General features: G+C 42.6%; 1 protein-coding gene across 4 annotated transcripts in view; it reads left to right on the top strand.

Annotated features, from left to right (window-relative positions):
- Ranbp16 (Ran-binding protein 16) overlaps positions 1 to 18,702 on the top strand; it is a 101,307-nt gene that overhangs the window by 4,069 nt on the left and 78,536 nt on the right. For 2 of the 4 annotated variants that reach the window (XM_075676872.1, XM_075676871.1), the window contains exons 3-10: positions 1,635 to 1,663; positions 2,781 to 2,874; positions 2,948 to 3,189; positions 3,306 to 3,458; positions 3,522 to 3,842; positions 3,919 to 4,065; positions 6,989 to 7,161; positions 14,823 to 15,013. In XM_075676872.1, the coding sequence (XP_075532987.1) occupies positions 1,635 to 1,663; positions 2,781 to 2,874; positions 2,948 to 3,189; positions 3,306 to 3,458; positions 3,522 to 3,842; positions 3,919 to 4,065; positions 6,989 to 7,161; positions 14,823 to 15,013 (1,350 nt within the window). The remainder of the gene's footprint in view (positions 1 to 1,634; positions 1,664 to 2,780; positions 2,875 to 2,947; positions 3,190 to 3,305; positions 3,459 to 3,521; positions 3,843 to 3,918; positions 4,066 to 6,988; positions 7,162 to 14,822; positions 15,014 to 18,702) is intronic. The other 2 variants (XM_075676870.1, XM_075676869.1) reach the window with 2 other exon arrangements.

The raw sequence follows: 18,702 nt of genomic DNA, 5'->3' as shown, positions 1-18,702 counted from the left end.
CTATTATTCACCTCCGTGTTGGTCCTTTTGCATCAAAGGGCATCTCACCAGGCCCTGTTCGAAATTTTGGTTATGCACTAGAAGTTGTAAAGCATCATCCAGGCAGTGTTCTATTGCAAGAAATTTTGAAAAGGGCTTTGTAATAACGAAGGTAGCAGCAAAATTAATGTTACGAGGTGATGTGAGGAGGCAAGTTACCCTCCTTGCAGCAGGGCCTCTTCCCCATTGCTTCAACCAACCTCCACGAAAGGTGCTCCTTCCCAACAGTTCTTGTGGAGGTTTTGCACATTCTATGTTTTACACTAATCCCCGAGTTGTTTGCATTGCTTCTGACTATATGTACACTGCGGGCACAATGGTGTGACATGTAGGTGCAAGCTGTGTCTACTGGCAGGTAGACAGGCTCTTCTGAAGAGGAGGGCGAGACTTCCATGTGAACTTTCAGCTGTATTCACCGGACACCTCAGTGTAACACTTACAAGACATTCATTACTGTGTGGTCTGTGTACTGTTCTTGTTTGTCTGCAATGCTCAAACCTAATGAAGGGCCCTTTAGTAACCCATCAATGCTGGAAGCTTGCTGAAATGTATAATTACCTAATGATGAGGCATATTCAAAAGCGTTAAAGAACGAAGTAGCATTTTCTGTCTTGAATATTCATTTTCTGCATTGCAGCCTCCCTGTGAGGTTGTACAGTAGGCATTGCTGTTGGAGTAATCACTACCAGCATAGTAAGCTGTGAATGTTTCAGTGCCCAGATACCAAAACATTGTAATACAAGCCATAGCTACATTTACAGTTATAAAAAGAAATTTTCAAACCTGTACAAGCCTTTGCTTGTTGCAGCTCATACACAGCGAGAGCTGGCCTTCACTGTGCATGAGTCTTCATACTGACATGAATATGCAAGGAGTAATTAAACATTGACTTGATTGTCTTTTAGTGTATAGGCATCTGAGAGTGCTGGTAACCGTAGCTTCAGGAGAGAAGCAGCACCTTAGGTTTATCAAAGCTGGCTGGAATCCACACTTCGAATGCTTGTATCTTTTTTTCTGAAAAGCACCAAGGTCAGAATTTCTTCCATACACTTCTGTCTCCAGCTGCATTTACAGTTCATGTTCCCAAAGTGCTCAGTTGCACACGCTGCAAATGGCGTCAGACTTTTTTCATGTCCACCTGCTTGAAGCAGGAATTCTCAGATGAACATAGGGAGATTGTCAAAAGTGCAGTTGCGCTTACTCATCAAAGTTTTCTTTGCTGTAGTGTTTGCAATGTCAGCCTCATTATGTGACGGTGCTCTTTGCTGCACCTTCTTGCTCCTACCCCCCTCATCACGCTCCTTGTTCCTGGTGCGTGCTTGCTGTATTTGTACGCCTCAGCAATTCCCCTCTGCCTCTCTTCCATGTCCTGACCAGCACCACTCTACCCAATGCTGTGGTAACGATATGGTGTGACTGCGTAGACATTTTTTTAGACTATACAGAATTTTTAAAAATTGCCTGTGTCAGCACAATTCTAATTCTTGAATTGGATACCTTGAAGAGGTGGACATTACATTAAATAGAGAGCAAAATGTGTATTTGCAAAATTAACACAATTTTACTAATTAAGCATTTCATTAATTATATTACAGCACACATTGCAATTTACAAATTGAAGCAGGTGAGTTTGCAAGACATATGGACTTGAAACAAATTCTGAGAATAGCACTGGTTTTGAAATATGTGCGGTCAAGCATGGTAAAAATTCACTGTTGTTTCACTTCTTTTCTTTTTAAAGAAAATTTTGCACGTTAAAGATCCCCTGGTGGTCAAAATTAGACCGGAGTTCCCCACTGTGGCATGCCTCATAATCAAATAGTGGTTTGGCATGTAAAACCCCCAGAAATAATTTCACTTCAATAAAATGTCGTTTTATGCATTGAAGCACAAAAGTAGGTGGACCACCATTGTATTTTGTCACCTGCTTTGTAAATGAATATCTCGAAACTGGTGTCATCCTGAGAATTTGTTCGAAGTAAATACACCTTGTGAACTCACTGGCTACAATTCATAAATTGCAATATTTACCATAAAGTAATTAATTAAAAAGTTAAATTTTTTTAACCATTTTTCATGCGTGTGTCTCCTAGACAAGCCAACGACATGCACTCTGCTTGGCAGCAAAATAATAAAGATGTCAAGTAAATGCTTCGTTATACTCTGCTTAATCAACTCTACAGTCGAGCAAAGGCAGTGTTTTTAAGCACATAAGCATTTCTGCTGAGCAGCTGTGTACAGTTTGTTAAAATGGTACATATTAGATATCAGTACAAACAAAGATGAAGCATGTAGACGGGGACAACATATTTAGGATGCATCTCTGTAAGTAGAGCAAACCATAAACATTCATCTAAAGCTTTATTTTTGAATGCTAAAGGTGGGAAACCCAGATTTGTGAACGTAACAAAGCTCCCTGAAAAATTCCAATCCCTGATATGTTCTTGCATATAATGCTTCCAGGCCTTCCTGCTTCCTGAATATTTAAATTTTTGCATTTAATTTAGCTAGTGATGTGACTCCACACTTGAAGAAGAAAACTGCTGAAAATGGCTGTTGAATCACTGTTAGCAATAAATATTGCCTGCAGAATGACCATACATGGAAGTCGAGTTGCCTTTGTAGCTGCACTTTCAGGCCGCCAACTGTGAAAGCGACAAAAATGTAACACAAACCTTGTTACTTGCAGCCTTTGCTGCCGAAAGTTCATTGAGTGTAAAGTCTTTATTTGTTTCTTGCAGAGCTCTTACGCACAACTTCTGGCTGCCACTACTTTGAGCAAGCTAGTATCTAAAAGTCCTGGATCCTTGAGCTTGCAGCAGCGGTTAGAAATGCGTAAGTTACACAAGGAATGTTGCTAGTGTCATTTCTCCGTCATGTTGATACATTGCCTACGCTGTTCACACAGGTAACTACATCCTGTCCTACCTGTGGCAGAGACCAAAAGGCGCCTCGTACGTGACTCAGGCTTTGGTACAGCTTTTTGCTAGGCTCACAAAGTTGGGCTGGTTCGACTCCGACAAGGAAGATTTTGTTTTCCGTAGTGTCATCCGTCAGGTGCAGTCATTCTTGCAAGGCTCAGTTGAGTACTGCATGGTCGGCGTTCAACTGCTATCACAGCTTACATGCGAGATGAACCATGTTACTGAGGTGAGCATTGTTTGTAAAACTGGTGACGCACTTAATTTTTCTGCAAAACTAGCTAAAGGGAAGTGAAGCAGCTTATCTATTGATGGCCTTGAACATAAGGAATGCTTGCATTTCAGGCTGAAGCAAATCGGAGCCTCACCAAGCAGCGCAAAATAGCATCATCCTTCCGTGACAGCCAACTCTACGACATTTTTCAGTTGGCCTGTGATTTACTAAGGAGAGCACTGGAATCATGGAAGACTCAGATGACATTCAGTGATGATACGCAGGTGTGTATAATTTTGACGGCAGCAACTTAGAACTGCTGACTAATGTCTGCCGGTACTTTGCAGCAGCAACTGATGAGCCAGCTGCTACGATTGGCACATCACTGCCTCAGCTTTGACTTCATTGGCACAAGCCCAGATGAGTCTTCAGATGATCTCTGCACTGTTCAAATTCCAACTGGCTGGAGGCCTGCCTTTCTTGACTATAATACATTGCAACTTTTTTTTGACTTGTTTCACTCACTACCAGTCGCCCTTAGCCCACTGGTACTTACATGCCTGGTGCAGATTGCATCAGTGCGCCGTTCACTATTCAACAATGCTGAGCGAGCCAAGTTTTTATCCCAGTTGGTCACTGGTGTTAAGCACATTCTGGAAAACCCTCAGGTGGGTACAGACCAGCGAAGAGGGTTATGTGGACCATTTGTCAGAACCTGTCGCTTATAAATGTGTATAATTTCAGAGTCTTTCGGATCCAAACAGCTACCATGAATTTTGTCGGCTTCTTGCTAGGCTCAAATCTAACTACCAGCTTGGAGAACTGGTCAAAGTGGAAACATATCCTGAAACAATTGCCCTTATTGCCAAGTTCACTGTGACAAGTCTCCAGGTGAGGGCGTTGAAACCTGGTGTTGGACTTGTTGGCATCATTGATGCACAGTTTGGCCACCATTGCTTTTATTTCTGTTTCTTGCCGGTTTTATTGCTCCTCTTTTTTCTATCACCTCATTCTCATTCCTACTTTGGTGAATTAATTGTCATGTGACACTTTTTCTACCTGCTTTCTCATCAGGAAACTTCTTTGCCTTTCAGCATGTGCTTTGCCTTCTGCCAGTGGCTGTAGCTCCATGCCTTCTGTGAGCACCATTATACTAAAGCAAATCACTGACCAATGACGATGGTGAGTGACCTGTTTTAGTATAATGATGCTTAGCTCTGGCCATGCTATGTTCAGTAGAACTCGTGACTACTACTCGTGATTGCATGATGGGGGCAGGTTCTATCAAAGTGATGGACCATGTGCTTGCGGGATTGAATCCTGGCCACGGTGACCGCATTTCGAGGGAGGCGAAATGCTTAAACACCCGTGTACTTATATTTAGGTGCACGTTAAAGAACCCCAGGTGGTCCAAACTTGAGGAGCCCCCACTACGGTATGCCTCATAATCACATCGTGGTTTTAGCATGTAAAACCCCATATTTTTTATTTTTTTTAAGTGTTGGCCTAAAACTTCGAAAGTTCAATCCTTGTCTTGACCTTGGGGCAGAGTCAACTTATTTTAATACCTGATTACATGTAACTAGTGTTGTTCTTATACTAAATTTCTTTAATAGAATTGAATGCTTGGAAACGATTTCCTCTGAATATTAACTTAAGTAATGAATATTTTTTCATTCAAAGAAAAAAAAAAGATCAGCTGATTTGTTTCTCAAAGCCTGTAATTCAGTTTCTAGGTGGAGATAAATAATCGGGCATGAATGAGTTACACATGCAAGTTTTTCACAGTTTATATTGTGATAATCTTTCATGTGTTCCCTCCATGAGGGGAGGTATGCTGTAGTAATTGCATTACACCCAATATTTGGCCTAGTTGAATATTAAAATATATTGAATGTCATTGTCTCAAGTCAAATATGAATTGAATAGTAAGATCTGTTCGAATCATATCCATAATAAATATAATAATCACACTCTCATACTTGTAACCATCTGTTTCTGGGTGAGACTTTTTGAGAACTGTGATTGGGCTGTGGCAAGTTAGCCAAGTTAGGTTGTTGCTGAATGTCAGCATTTTTTTGCTTCATATTTTTTAATTTGCTCGACTTCGGCATGCCGACCCGACAAAGCTCAAGCACCAGACTTGTACACGTTACAGAAGAGAAAGTAACGTGTTACAATTACTTACTTAAAATATGTAATTGATTAGTTAACAACGCTGCCCCATGAAAGTAAATAATTACTAGAAAGTAATTTATTACTTTTATGGTGCTTTCCTCCCAGCTTTTATGAACATTGTGCAAATGCAGTCAATAGAATGAACTGTCCTGGTGCTTACAATGCATCCTCTGCTGTCGTTCTCGCATTATCTTCACTAACAATTGCTTTTCAAAATTCTCGCTAGTCATTATCCCTCTTAAGCAACTTTTTTCATCGGTCCTCCCCATGTACTCAATGAGCAAATATACTTCAAAGTTCAGCAGTGACACTGAAAATTCAATGTGCCCACTAAAGGAACAAACAGAGTTTTAATGAATGGACAGCTTGTAACATATTAAATACAGAAAAATAAACAAAGTAAGGTAGGGAACTATCGAATGAACATGGAAAAAGTGAAGTCTAAACTTACTGAACATGAGCATTCTGATGTGGTGGCGCTTATGTCACATAAAAATGCAAAATCATTGAAAAATGAATGAGGCAATGTTGCCAATATAAGCCACAGGACCTGCCATTTTAATAAGGGAACTTACTGAGAAATGGATTTGCCTGTCTGAACATGTGCGTCCATGAGGCTGCTACATGGTGTGACTGCAGGCACTGCTGTAGTTCACTCTAAATTCAAGTGTTCAAAACTGTTATCAAATTTGATTAATTAGTCAACATTACTATTTACATTGTGTTGAATATTAATTTGCATCAAATTAATTACATTGATTAATTTGAAAACTACCAAAAACTAATTACAAGTAATTCCATGCAAATTTGTGGCAAGTTGTTTTTCATCCACTTTAATTGCCATTAATTTATCATTTATTTAATTCAATTAGTAAGTACAGATAATTGCCCCTATGTTTTCCTTGGTGTCTGTTGGCTTCTCATGACATACAAATTTGTTACGTAGAAGTCAAATACCATTTCACATCAAGGAAAATTAAAGCCTTCACCTTTCAGCCATGAAGATTACATTTGTATCAAAAAAGCTATGAAATGGTCTTTGATCTATAAATTACTTAATATATTAATTAATTAGTAATAAATTTTCTGAACTATCCACAACTGAAGCTTCACTTGCGTATCAAAAATGCTACTATGGGCTTTGCATTAAGTTTCCCACGCTTTAACCCGAATTTTGAAGTACTCAACTTACCGTATGAAAATTATGTTGGGCTTTCTGTGGTTAATACACATTAGCTGTTTTATAGTTAGTCAGAGGCTGATGTCTATTGTCTGAGGTGGAGGTAGACATACGAAAGAGAAAAATTGGTGTTGCAAGCTGCATAGAGTTGAGCTTTGATTTGTTGATTAATTTGCCTTAGCATTGCCATACAAGCTTCCTGATTAGCCCAATTCTTAAGGCTGTTGGCCTATCAGTGGCCCTTTGCTCACTATTTGTACTAGGATTAATTTTATTTTGTTTATGCTGTAAAGCTTTCTTATCAAGAAACATGTATGGGCTTCCTTGTAGCTTCATGCTACCTAATTGGATGGCCACTATTTTAAAAATATTACAGTGGTGGGAAGTTGATTGTTTTGGAAAGGAGCTGTGGCACCTTCATGTGCATGTACTTAAACACATTTGAAACTTCTGCAGATGTGGCAGTTTGCACCTAACAGTGTCCACTATCTGTTGAGCCTTTGGCAACGCATGGTGGCATCGGTGCCTTATGTGAAAGCATCTGAGCCCCACTTATTGGACGCCTACACACCAGAAGTGACACGGGCCTACATCACTTCACGGCTAGACTCTGTCAGCCAAGTAATGAGGTCAGTGTTTTGGCATGTCTTTGCAGTATATGGCAGCATTAGGTACGGAGCATCTTTGTCCCAGTAGAAAAAGTGGCTACATTGACACGCTTAATTTTTATAAGGTAAAGCATTTAGAATTGTAACTGAAGTTCATAAAGGGAGTTCTGATTGAAAATGTATAGTGTACACATGAGATGGAAATCGGATAACATTGGCATTATATGGACATATCAGAAAACACTGGGGAAACTGAAAGCACAATCTCCTGAGAGAGAGATGATAGTGGCCATGCCATAGGCAGGTAGGCAGACCAATAAAAAGTGTTAGGTGAGCCATATACTGCAGTTGTAAAGCAAAGGACATGTTGGTGTTAGCTATTGGGAATAAGGGGCCAACATAAGAAGAAGCATTTATTGCACTTTGAGTACAATAATTCTGTCTTAGAATTCTATACAGTAGAATCGCAATAAATCGAACTCCAAGGCCAGAAATTTATTAGAATAAAACGTAGTTCTAAGGAGAGCCCCTTTGATTATAGTGCCCAATCAATTGTGTGGTACAACGTGCAGAACCAAAAGTGCCACTGGGCTCGCATTGGAAAACCCTTACCTTTTCTTCATCAGCTCGTGAACGCATGTACTGGGAGAAAACTAGGTTCTGAGAAGTGCAATAAGGTCTCCTGCCGTTTGCTGCAGGTGTGAGGGAAAGCTTGCGAGGGTGAGCCGATAAGGACGGTGACTTGATGCATGTAGTCCTCCTGTGTTCGCATTGTTAGAGGTCACACAATCAAATGCATTAGAGGAGGGGAGATGAAGCTGAATGCACATCTGCTTTACTGCGGCCGTGACTGCGCATGGCTGTCTGCATGGCTAAGCAAATGCCTGAGCCACGTGCTGTGTCTTGGAGGTAATCTGCAGCGGGTGCAAAGCTAAACGAGCTGAGATGGCTGGCAGCTTCACGTGCGCTGTCTTCCCACATGCCTAGTGTTGGTCATATAATCACAAGTATTTGACACGTGCACAGCCCAAAGTGTTCATTCCTAGAGGCCGGTACTCTTCATCATGCTAGAGTTGTGACAGTGAGTGTTCGTGGTCATCGAGTGAGATCTGTTCATGTTTGCCTGTGTGTCTGTGACATGTTTGTTAATTTAATTCGTAAGTGAACCTTCACTGCAAATTATACGCACGGCCGATAAAACAACTAACCTTACCTTGTGTAGTTCTCTAATGCCTTGCTATAGCTATCAATGCTTCACCTTTCGGCTGAAACTGCACTTTTTTTTCTTCCTGCTCCATTTGGACCGAATGGGAAAGGAGGGCATGTGCTGCTCTGCTTGCTCTAGTTTGGTATCAGCTCCCCACTCGTCTTTCCTTATCATTTTTATGGCACGCAACATTACAGTAGCTAGCAACACGCCAAACCTTTGCCTTTGGCTTGGGTTTTTCTGAAAAGCAGTCCATGGGAACGAGAAATTTTGTTTGAAATAACTGTTCGGCAGTTTTTGGAATTCACGGGAGTTTCTCGCTATCCAATTACATAGGACTTTGCTGTGACCAACAGTGCAGTTTGAATTATCTGTCATTTCGAATAAAGAGATCTTAAATTATGGGGATTTCTTTGTACTGTTTCTTCAAAGACACACTTTGGAATCGAGGATGGTTATAACTTGCCAAATAGATATGTCAAGCTAATGTTCTCGAATGCTGGATTCCAAGGCCCAAGCCATTTACCAGTTGTTTGAAAACAAGAACTAAGACATCAAATACCATATAAACTGGATTATAGGTCGAGTGGGAATATAGGTTGACCCTCAAATGCCAAACTGGCACACAACAGCCATGTTGTCGTTCACATTGGTGAAATCAACAAGCCAGAGGCTGCCATACGACTCACATTCGCCTAAAGAACACTTTATAAGGGGGGGACTTTAGCTTTTTTTTTTTTTTTTTCTTTGATGAAAATATCTCAACTTATATTCCGGTATAGTGATGTGCCTAGCGACGCATCGAAAACGATGATGAAGCATGTTAAAAATATACAAGCATGTGCACTGGGACACGTGCACCGTTCACTACAGGACAACGCCTCGCTGCACGTGCGGTCATGCAGTCTTAGAAAAATAAGGAAGCCAAACACCTGCGAATAAGCAAGCACCACAAAAGAGCACTCAGCGAATCAGAAAATAATGTGTGGCTGAAGCAGCCTACAGGAGCAGAAGAGCCCACGTCGGCAAGACAGATGGAGCCGAGAAGTGGAGCAAGGAAGACTCATTGGCTTGGGTCAGACGTCTATGTTCAGGAGGCCAACAGCTGTCGGAGGGACCCCATTGAGTGCCAACACACGAGGGAACCTTTTATGACAGGTCTTCCACTGCCATCAACCAGCCGACGAAGAAGAGTCTGCGAGAACTCGCCTGCCGTCTCTGCTCGTGCAGTTCATCGAACGACTCACCACGCCAGCTTCGTGTGACACCAGCCAAACTGTGAATGCACTATGGTAGTCGGTATGAACACTTTGTAGGGACGCTTGGTCTCGCTTGCTCCCATGCCCCATGTCCGTGTATTAGCACTTCTTATGTTTGAATATATGGTTGTGTGCTGTGATTGTTGCCGTTTCTTCCTTGCTGCCCTTGGAGGCGTCTTTGACTTTCGCTATTTAGCCTGCTCCCTGAACCACACCATAACAATTTTCGATGCGTTGCTAGGCACTTCACCACATATGCCCCCATTTCAAGGAGTGTTTAGGGAATCAAACACTTCCTGTGAAGGATATACACAACAATCGCTTATACGCACTCAAAACACTCTAACAGTCTTAGCAACTAACAATTTTTTTCATATCACAACTCACAAGAGGCATCCAACTTGTTGTTAAAGTGGGACACAGATCGTTTACTAGGTTTACAGAACTTGGCATCTTGCACAAAGTTCACGGCTCGTGTAATGCTCAAGTAATTCAGAAAAATCCTGTTGGAATGCAAGATGATCCTCACCATCACCTTAATGACGCGCCATTTTCATTTCAAACAGAGAAAACATGTGGTATTTATCTTGGTGATGTTACATATTGACACGTGTACTTGTCTTTATTGGGCGACACATTTCACCGCCTAACAAATTTTATCGCACAGCGCAGGACGCGCTTGCATGTGTGAGAAGTTTCTGGAATGTTATCAATGGCGCCATCCACTGTCTGTGACCGAAACTTGTGTAATCTGATTGCATGTGTGCACGGCATGGATGGTGTGGAACTTTGTGGAGGGCACGCGGGTCCCAGCAATTGGTCTGGGACATTCGACGATTGATGTATGAAAGCCGACGTGCTTGACCCGTTGATCAGATTTTCGACGATCGCCGACCGTGTTCGCCGCTATCGTTGTGCTATAAGTGTAGCCTTGTTTTATGGGCACAGGTTCGCCAAATAAAAGTTAGTTTTGTTTTTCATAGTATTGCTACTGTGTTCTTCAACATCACCACCACGTGACAATATAACAGTACACAGGAATGTAATACAGTAGTAACAAAAGCAGGAATAACAGTAACAGTAGTGCAGAAATAACGTTCTCAGTCGCCACTGTGAAGAAATTAAGGTAAGCACTGTTACTGTATACCATCAGAACTTATGATTTAGGCCTGAAATTGTTTATTATCCACAGATTGGCTTTTGATATCTTTCACAGAAGTAGGAAGAAATGCGAACGGTGCATTCTAGACAAACACAAAATTATTTTCGAGAGGAGCAGGTCAAAGCGGCAAAAATTCATATTTAAAAAAAAAAATTATGTACACTGCTGCGACACAACACTCCAGAAAGACCCCACTTTTCTTATACCTGACAAATTTGCGATACGCATTGACATACCATATAGACTCTTCCTGAAGTGCCTGTCTCTTCATGCAACATCAGGGTTCACCTGTCTGGATAAGCATAGGCCTTCCGATAGCATTTCTGTGAGAAACGAAGAGCCTTACTGCACTATCTGATTTTGCACATTTGTTACTTTCTTTTAAGCTTTTTTCTACAGGCAAGTTGCTTCGTGGTATGCTCTGTTTCCACGTTGCTACGCGAAGTTTAGTATGCGTGACCACTGTCTATTTCAGATGCCAGGGACTTTCGGAAAACACTATTGGCCTATTGGCTTTTCAGGCAACATTCAGATGCAGCTGCGATTTTTTCCTATTCTAAGCATTTCATCTGCTTAGAGGAAGCGGTCCCAGAAATCTCAATAACTTTCATGCTCTTCACTCTACAACCATTCCCACTGATATTAGTTCGTTCCTTAGCGCCAGGCAAGCTATGGCTTGTCTGAAGTCCAGATCACTGTGCTACTCACAAGAATGCAAGACTTGTTGAGGAGACACCACATGAAGACTAGTTGGCCTTTGCATTCGTACGTCTCTCTTGTAGATCACCAACGAGATTGCCATCACGCTTATTGCTGAGGTCGGCGGAACTAACACAGTCGTTAATGGCAACACGGTCAAATCCTGACAATAAAACCTTAGGTTTTTTAGCGCACGAAAAGGGACGAAGGACAGTGGCAAGACGCGGACACAGCGCTAACTTACAACAATTGTTTTATTCCACGAAGTGGTACACATATATATAGGGAACGGACACCACCGTACGCATGCGCATATCTACTGATGTTTAGTAAGATCAGACAGTAACGAGACACGTGTATGATGATATAGAAGATGAAAAACGACCATGCATAGCCAAAAAAAAATTTTTTTTTAATTGCAAGATTAAAATGCCAGCTCCATCAGGCCACCCTCTGTCTCAGATTTAAAAAATCGAATTCTTTTTTTGAAAGATCAATTGAAGGCGCGCTAACACAAGCGCTCCCCAAACTAGCGATCTTCGCCGCTTCAATTATCTCACGTGTTGTTTGCGTCGAGCTTCTTCCTATCACCGTGCACTGTTTATAAATGGGGCTGCATCCATGTTTTCTGCAGTGAAAAGCCAGATGCCCCACTCCTCCAGTTCGCACATTATTTGCGTGTTCATGCAACCTATCATTTACACACCTTCCTGTTTGGCCGATGTATTTTTTGCCGCACGACAGGGGTAGTTCATACATGATATTGTTCTCACAAGGAACGTGACATTCCTTGTGATTTGTCCGGCAACTGGGCTTCTCAGAACCACAGTAGCTAGCCTTGCACAAGTTGTAGTCGCGTTTTATTGAGGCGAAACTCTTCAAGGCTTAACTTTTTGTCCAAAACCTCGCGCTGTAACTCTAGTCTATGGTTATCGGCTTCATGTGCTTGTGCTCTCTCGTCATGCGCTTTCTTTGCTTTTTCATCTGCCCATGCTTTAAGCTCCGCACCTTTCAAGCCAAGTTTCTCACCAGCCTCTATGAGTGTAATGATTTCTGTTTCTGCATTCTGTACAGTCCTCAGCTAGTCTCTGATTGCACTGTTCCGACCTTCTTAATAAATAGGAGAGAAAGTCCTGTCACTGATGCCATCGTTACGATGTGGGTTGGGGAGCAGGCTTAACAGTGAGAGTCAGAGATGCCTCCGAGGGCAGCAAAGGAGTGGCAACAATCGCAGCACACAAACATACAGGGTGTTTCAGCGAATACTTTCAAAAATTCTTAAAGGTTGCCTGTGGCAGATCGCACAATTGTGTAAAAAATTGAAATGGATAACCTACTAATTAACAAAAATTCACTAATTCCTTTTTAACTAATTACCTTATGACCCATATTAGAATTTACAAATTTTAGCCATGGAGTTCACAAGGTGATCGGATCCACTTGGAACGAATTCTCTGATGACACAGGTTTCGAGATATTACTTCCTGAACTTTGTGGAAAAACGCATTGACGTTCCAGTTACTTTTGTGCTTGAATGCATAAAATGACGTTTTGTTAAGAAAGTAATTGGAACGCCAATGCATTTCTCCGCTAGGTTTGGGAATAATATATTGAAATTGGTATCATCCTGAGAATTCATTCCCAAGTAGATACGCCTTGCAAACTCCACGGCTAGAATTTGTAAGTTGCGATATGGGCCATAATGTAATTAGTTAAAAACTTATTTAGGGAACTGTTTGTTAATTAGTCAATAACGCATTTCAAGTTTTGTACAAGTAATGTCCACCCCTTCGAGTAGACCAGCTCATGAACTAGAATTGTGCTATCTGCAACAGGGAACGTTTAAAAAATTTTGAAAGTGTTCACTGAAACACTCGGTATATTGAAGCATAGAAAGTACAAATACACAGACATGGTTTGTGGTCAAGCGAGACCAAGTGCCCCTACAAAGTGCTCTGACCGACTACCACAGCACACTCACAGTTTAGCTGGTGTATCACGAGGCTGGCGTGGTGTGTCTCTTGATGAACTGCATGAGTTGAGATGCAGGCGAGCTCTCGCAGACTCTTGTTCGTCGGCTGGTTGATGGGAGTGCAAGATGTGTCGTGCGTTGGCGCTCGGCTGGGGCCCTTTGACGGCTGTTGACGTCCAATCCAAGCAAACGCGTCTTCCTTGCTCCCCTTCTCAGTGCCGTCCATCTTGCCGACATGGACTCTTCTCCTTCTGTAGGCTGCTTCACCAATGCATTATTTTCCGATTTTCTGGGTGCTCTTCTGTGGCGCTTGCTTATTTGTAGGTATTTGTCTTCTTGATTTTTCTTCACTGCACAAGCGCACATGCAGCGAGGCGTCGTCCTGTAGTGAATGGTGTATGTGCCCCAGTGCGCGTGCTTGCATATTTTTAACGTACTTGATCGTCGTTTTCGAAGTGGCGCTAGGCACTTCACCACATCTGGTCTATACGGTAGGTTCAACTCGCTATGCGAGTATACTGAGTGAAGGTTTGCCAATGCCAGGCCCTGAGGCCCAAGTTTGTGAATGCAATCCGACGAACTGCAATGCATATGAGCAATGTTGTTTATTTATGCCAGTATTGTGCTCTAAACCAGAACAAGGTGCCTTCCATGGGATAGTCTTGTGAAGTGCAATGTAAAGCATGTTATTGGAGCCGATATTCCCAAGCCAAAGAAGGGGAACTACTACCTCTCACGCCTCAGCTGTCCATGTTGTTAGGCACTACTAGCATAGAAGTGCTCGGGATCTCTCTTGCCATAGCTGCGCAACTTTGACACTTGCTCCTGCCAACATTTACATGTCATGCAGGGAAGCCAATTGCTAGGAGATGCGAGTTGTAAGGAGACATGAAATGCAAGTGCAGGGAGCGCTAGAGAGGAGAGCGTGGCCACAGTTTATGCAGGCATAATGCAGAGCTTTATGTAGGGGTGCAACTGTAATGGTCATATTTTAAGTTGCCCTTTTTATTGTGATTTAGTTCCTCTGGTTTACTGAGAATGACAGTCCCCATTGGTGCCAGTAAATGTCAGGCAGCAAGATAATCACATAATACATAATAAGGGGAAGATTGGTAAGCAGGTAGCAAGCAAGTGTACTTGGTCATCATGACAAGTACCAGCATACAGTAAGCTCAGACACCTGGAATGTTTATGACCATGGTCTGACTGTTCTGAAGAATTTAATTTACTTATGAATGTTTCTTACTCTGCCTGTCTTGTTGTGTTATGTTTGTGCAGTAAGTCTTCTTTACTGAAGCTACAGATGTGTCTTAGGCCAATCAATCAAATGTAGTGCTGAAGTTTTTTGGGGGGAATTTACCATAAGCTACTTGTTTGTTGCAGGGAAGGCTTAGAAGACCCTCTGGATGACATGGGCATGGTGCACCAGCAGCTGGACCAGTTGTCCACTATCGGCCGCTGTGAATATGAAAAAACATGTGCTCTGTTGGTACAGCTTTTGGACCAGTCTGCACAGGCATACAGAGAAGCTGGGAATCAAGGTGCTGCTGCCCTTGATCTGGCCATTCTTGAAGGTAGGCCACTCCTCGTTAAAAGTTTCTGCCATGAGGCTGGGGCCATATTCTTGATTGATCATTTTTGGTGATGCCCTTGCTTAACACTTAAGGTGATGCTTTATTATGGCAATATATTTTCCTCGTGTTGTGGTTGTTCCTGATGCCTATCCTGCCCCCACTCCTAGAAGCTTGATGGTTTGAAAATGAGACGCAGTCTGGTTGTACTTAGAGACGAACCCTTTTCAGCATGTTCTCTCATGCTAATTTAGCCAATCATGTCCACTTAAGGTGATATATCTAAAAGTGCTTGATCAAAAACTCCTATAGTCTCCCGTAAAGCACTTTTTTTTTATTCCTTTGGGGTCTTTTTGAGCATCAGTGTTGGGAACTTCAGAATATCAGGGATATCCTGGGCCATGATAAATGCACTTTGTATTCTAACATGCAACCAGATTTTGTGGCCTGAGAAAGGAAAAGGCAGCAGTAATGTGTGACAAAAGTGCTTATTTTTGGCACTTGTGGCATTAATTAATTTGTGGCAAGTTATACAGCCGCCAGCCACTTATTCGGACACCGTTAATCTGGCCATGCTCGATTATTTGGAAAGCTTATGGCACCACCATTTGCCGAATAGAAAGAATCTAAATTTTGGACTACTTACAGCTCGCTGTTTTATAATTCAAACATCACCTGCATGACTTGTTAATTCAGGCACCAAGACAAGCAGAAAGAGCAACGTTTTTGTTTCAATACATTGCTGCTGCTTCCTCGAAACCGGAAGTAGTAAACCCTAGTTAAACCAGTAGTTGTCGACTGTGCCCAAATCATGGAGCAATCCAGAAACCATTAGATGCCGACTGTGCCTGAATCATGGAGCAAACCAGACCAAGCCAAGCTAAGCCACTAAGTTGTCAAGGCAGCATTTATGTGTTTTTCATGTGTGTCCCATTCTTGTGCTGCCTGCGTTTGTTCCTTAACGTGTTAAGTAGCAACACGGTCCTGTCTGCTGTTAAAAATTTTTGCTCCTCATAATCGAGAAGCTTCAAATGGTGCCAACTCCACCCTCAATATTAGTGCTGACAAGGGTGGCAATAAAGTGAGGGTAGTGTCGTAGAACTGTTGCAACCTGTGACCTCTGTTCCAGTTGTCAGGGGAGGGAGATTTGGGGCATGCATTGACCATATCTTGATGTACGCCTTGTGACAACATGACAGTGGTAGAAATAAGGACTGACCAGGTCATATATGAGTGGGGGTGTTGTGCAGCTATCAGAATAATCGAACAGGTCTGAATTATTGGTGTGTGTTTGGAATAAAGACACCTATTTTATGGCAAATCAGTTATTTTGGACTCCCGTTTATTTAACCCTATCAGCATCAGTGACTTACCGGTACGTTTCTGCATTTGTGTCCCGCCATGTTCTTTTTGACATTCCTTTCGTCAGATAGGAATCTGAGGACCACACAAAGAGGGCATTAGCCATTATCCATGTCATTTTTACATTTCTTCACAATTTATTCGAACTGGTGCTATGGTCTCGTCAAAGTTATGTGTATTCCATTGGATGAAAACGCCCAGTAACTCGAATGCGCAAGCATTTGTGACGGTTAATTCGAACATACCGCCCTCTGACAATGCTCTCAGCAGCATGCCAAATTACGTGGCAGCGCCTCCGACCAGCATTGCTCTGACCCAGCCATAGAGGAAATGCTTAGGAGAAACCTTCAATGCCATGCGCGTGCCGAGGGGGAGAGGGGGAATGTGCGGAAATTTTACCCTCCCTCCCTCAAATGGCAAGGTCGCTGTTTCTGCGTCACATTGTAATGCCCCAGCCACACTAGCGGCAAAATGCACGCTTGCTGTCGCTATGAGCCACGGGTAGAGGAGACCAATAAGAGTGGCCCCTACAGTGACATACAGGTGGGAAACTGGTATCATGCGGACCCACCCGACCGCTCGATTTGTACTGGCATCTGGTTCAGCCGGACCGCTTGTTTCGCACTATCGTCTGCTAGCATGAGCTCTTGCTCGCGCTTGTTTTGGTTGGCTTGGTCGGTCTCATTCGTGCATTTTAATTCTTTTTACAATGACGCGTCTAAACTGAGACGTCCCGATGAACAGGTTGTTGGAGACGGTACGCCATATCTGATTCTGTAAGACGAGACAGACCCTGAATAGAGGCACTCAAAGGCAACACCCAGTACCTCCTTCTCCTTTTCTTTTGAATGTGGCGGCACCACAGCAGAAGGGAGCACACCAACGTGATTATGATCAGCGGCATCGACTTCGTCATCTTGATAAGACCTGACTCGCATTAAGAATGCAGGACAAAGAAGGTAAACACAGTGCTGATATGTCATCAGAGGAAGGAAAATACACGCGAGCATGCAGAGGGAAGCAGCAGCTGATTCTCAGTCCTGGTTTCGGCAACTTCGCTGCTTCAGTGGCAGTAGGTGGCAGTAAGGTCCCTGAATAAAAGTAAAAGGTAGCGACATACTTTTATCTTGCCACTGCCGCTGCTGCGAGGATCATGCGAGGAGCCAGGAGAGAAAGTATGCGTCTCCCAATTGGTTGAGCGCCGTTACGTGGTATTTGTCATGCCCTTTTCTCTACTTTTTTTTCTTTTCTGTCTCTCGGCACACTTACCAATATGACAGCTGGCCATCGAGTTACTGCGGCAAGGCTTTTGCAAGTGATTTCGGATGTTTTGGCTAAGTTTTGTGGCTAATCGCATTATTGAAGAACTGAGTTTTTGTTTTGTTTTATGTTAGGGATTGATTTTAAGAGTACTGGAGATGCAAATGTGTACGAATGGAGCCTTTTTCTTTGTTGAAAGGGTACGGAGTTCAAGAGATAAGCTTATTCGAATTATTATAAGCTCTTTCAGATTTGGTTTCCTGATCGCGCTATCGTCAAGAAGTGTATGAAGCTATGGAGTGTGTAGGCTGTGTTCTGTCATATATCGTGCTAGAAACGTAACACCTGTTATTGTTGTAGTACCGAGAAGGGTGTAGCTTGATCAGTCCATGCTTTTGTTAGGTGCTGCAAATATATTTTGTGAAGACAAGCTGTTCACTACCAGTGCATATGATTTTGACTATTGTGAGTAGGCTTTCTCCGCTTTGCTGTCCTAGCAGGATAAAGTGGTGCATGAGTTTGTTGGCTGATATTGACTTGGAACTGCGCAAAGGGGGAAAGTGCTCATTGATGGAAACCATTTCTATGAGTAACTTTTGACCTTGCATACGCTTTGTTCACAAATGAAGTACAGATTTACACTGTTATATTTGCACTTTAGATCCAACGGCACCAGTTTGTCATAAAAGTGTAGGACCAGTTTCACTGCATAAAGGGATGCCAGCCTCATGACGAAACGACGAGAATAGCTTAGATACTCCGCGTTGATCGCGCTATTCAGGCGAATATGTCATGTGCCTTATGTTCGATTATCATGGTACTAAGATGATTAAACTATGCAGCTGCACAAGCTGGACACACGGCAGTCGATCACAAGTACACACGTACGTACTTTGAACAGCACAAACGCATCTGAGTTGTTGAATCGGCAGCTACATAGTGCTGCACATACGCAAGTATGCGTACCGGTACACGCCTTTGGCGTGTACCGGTGAAGCCTTCTTCGCAGCTCTTTCATGCCGGGCAAGTGTCTTTAGAAAGCCAAATAAGGAATCTGATCAATGCAATAG

Source organism: Dermacentor variabilis, unplaced genomic scaffold, assembly GCF_050947875.1.
Source record: "Dermacentor variabilis isolate Ectoservices unplaced genomic scaffold, ASM5094787v1 scaffold_12, whole genome shotgun sequence".
Classification (NCBI taxonomy): Eukaryota; Metazoa; Arthropoda; class Arachnida; order Ixodida; family Ixodidae; genus Dermacentor; species Dermacentor variabilis.
Note: the sequence above shows the minus strand (reverse complement) of the source record. Positions and strands in the feature narration are given on the sequence as shown.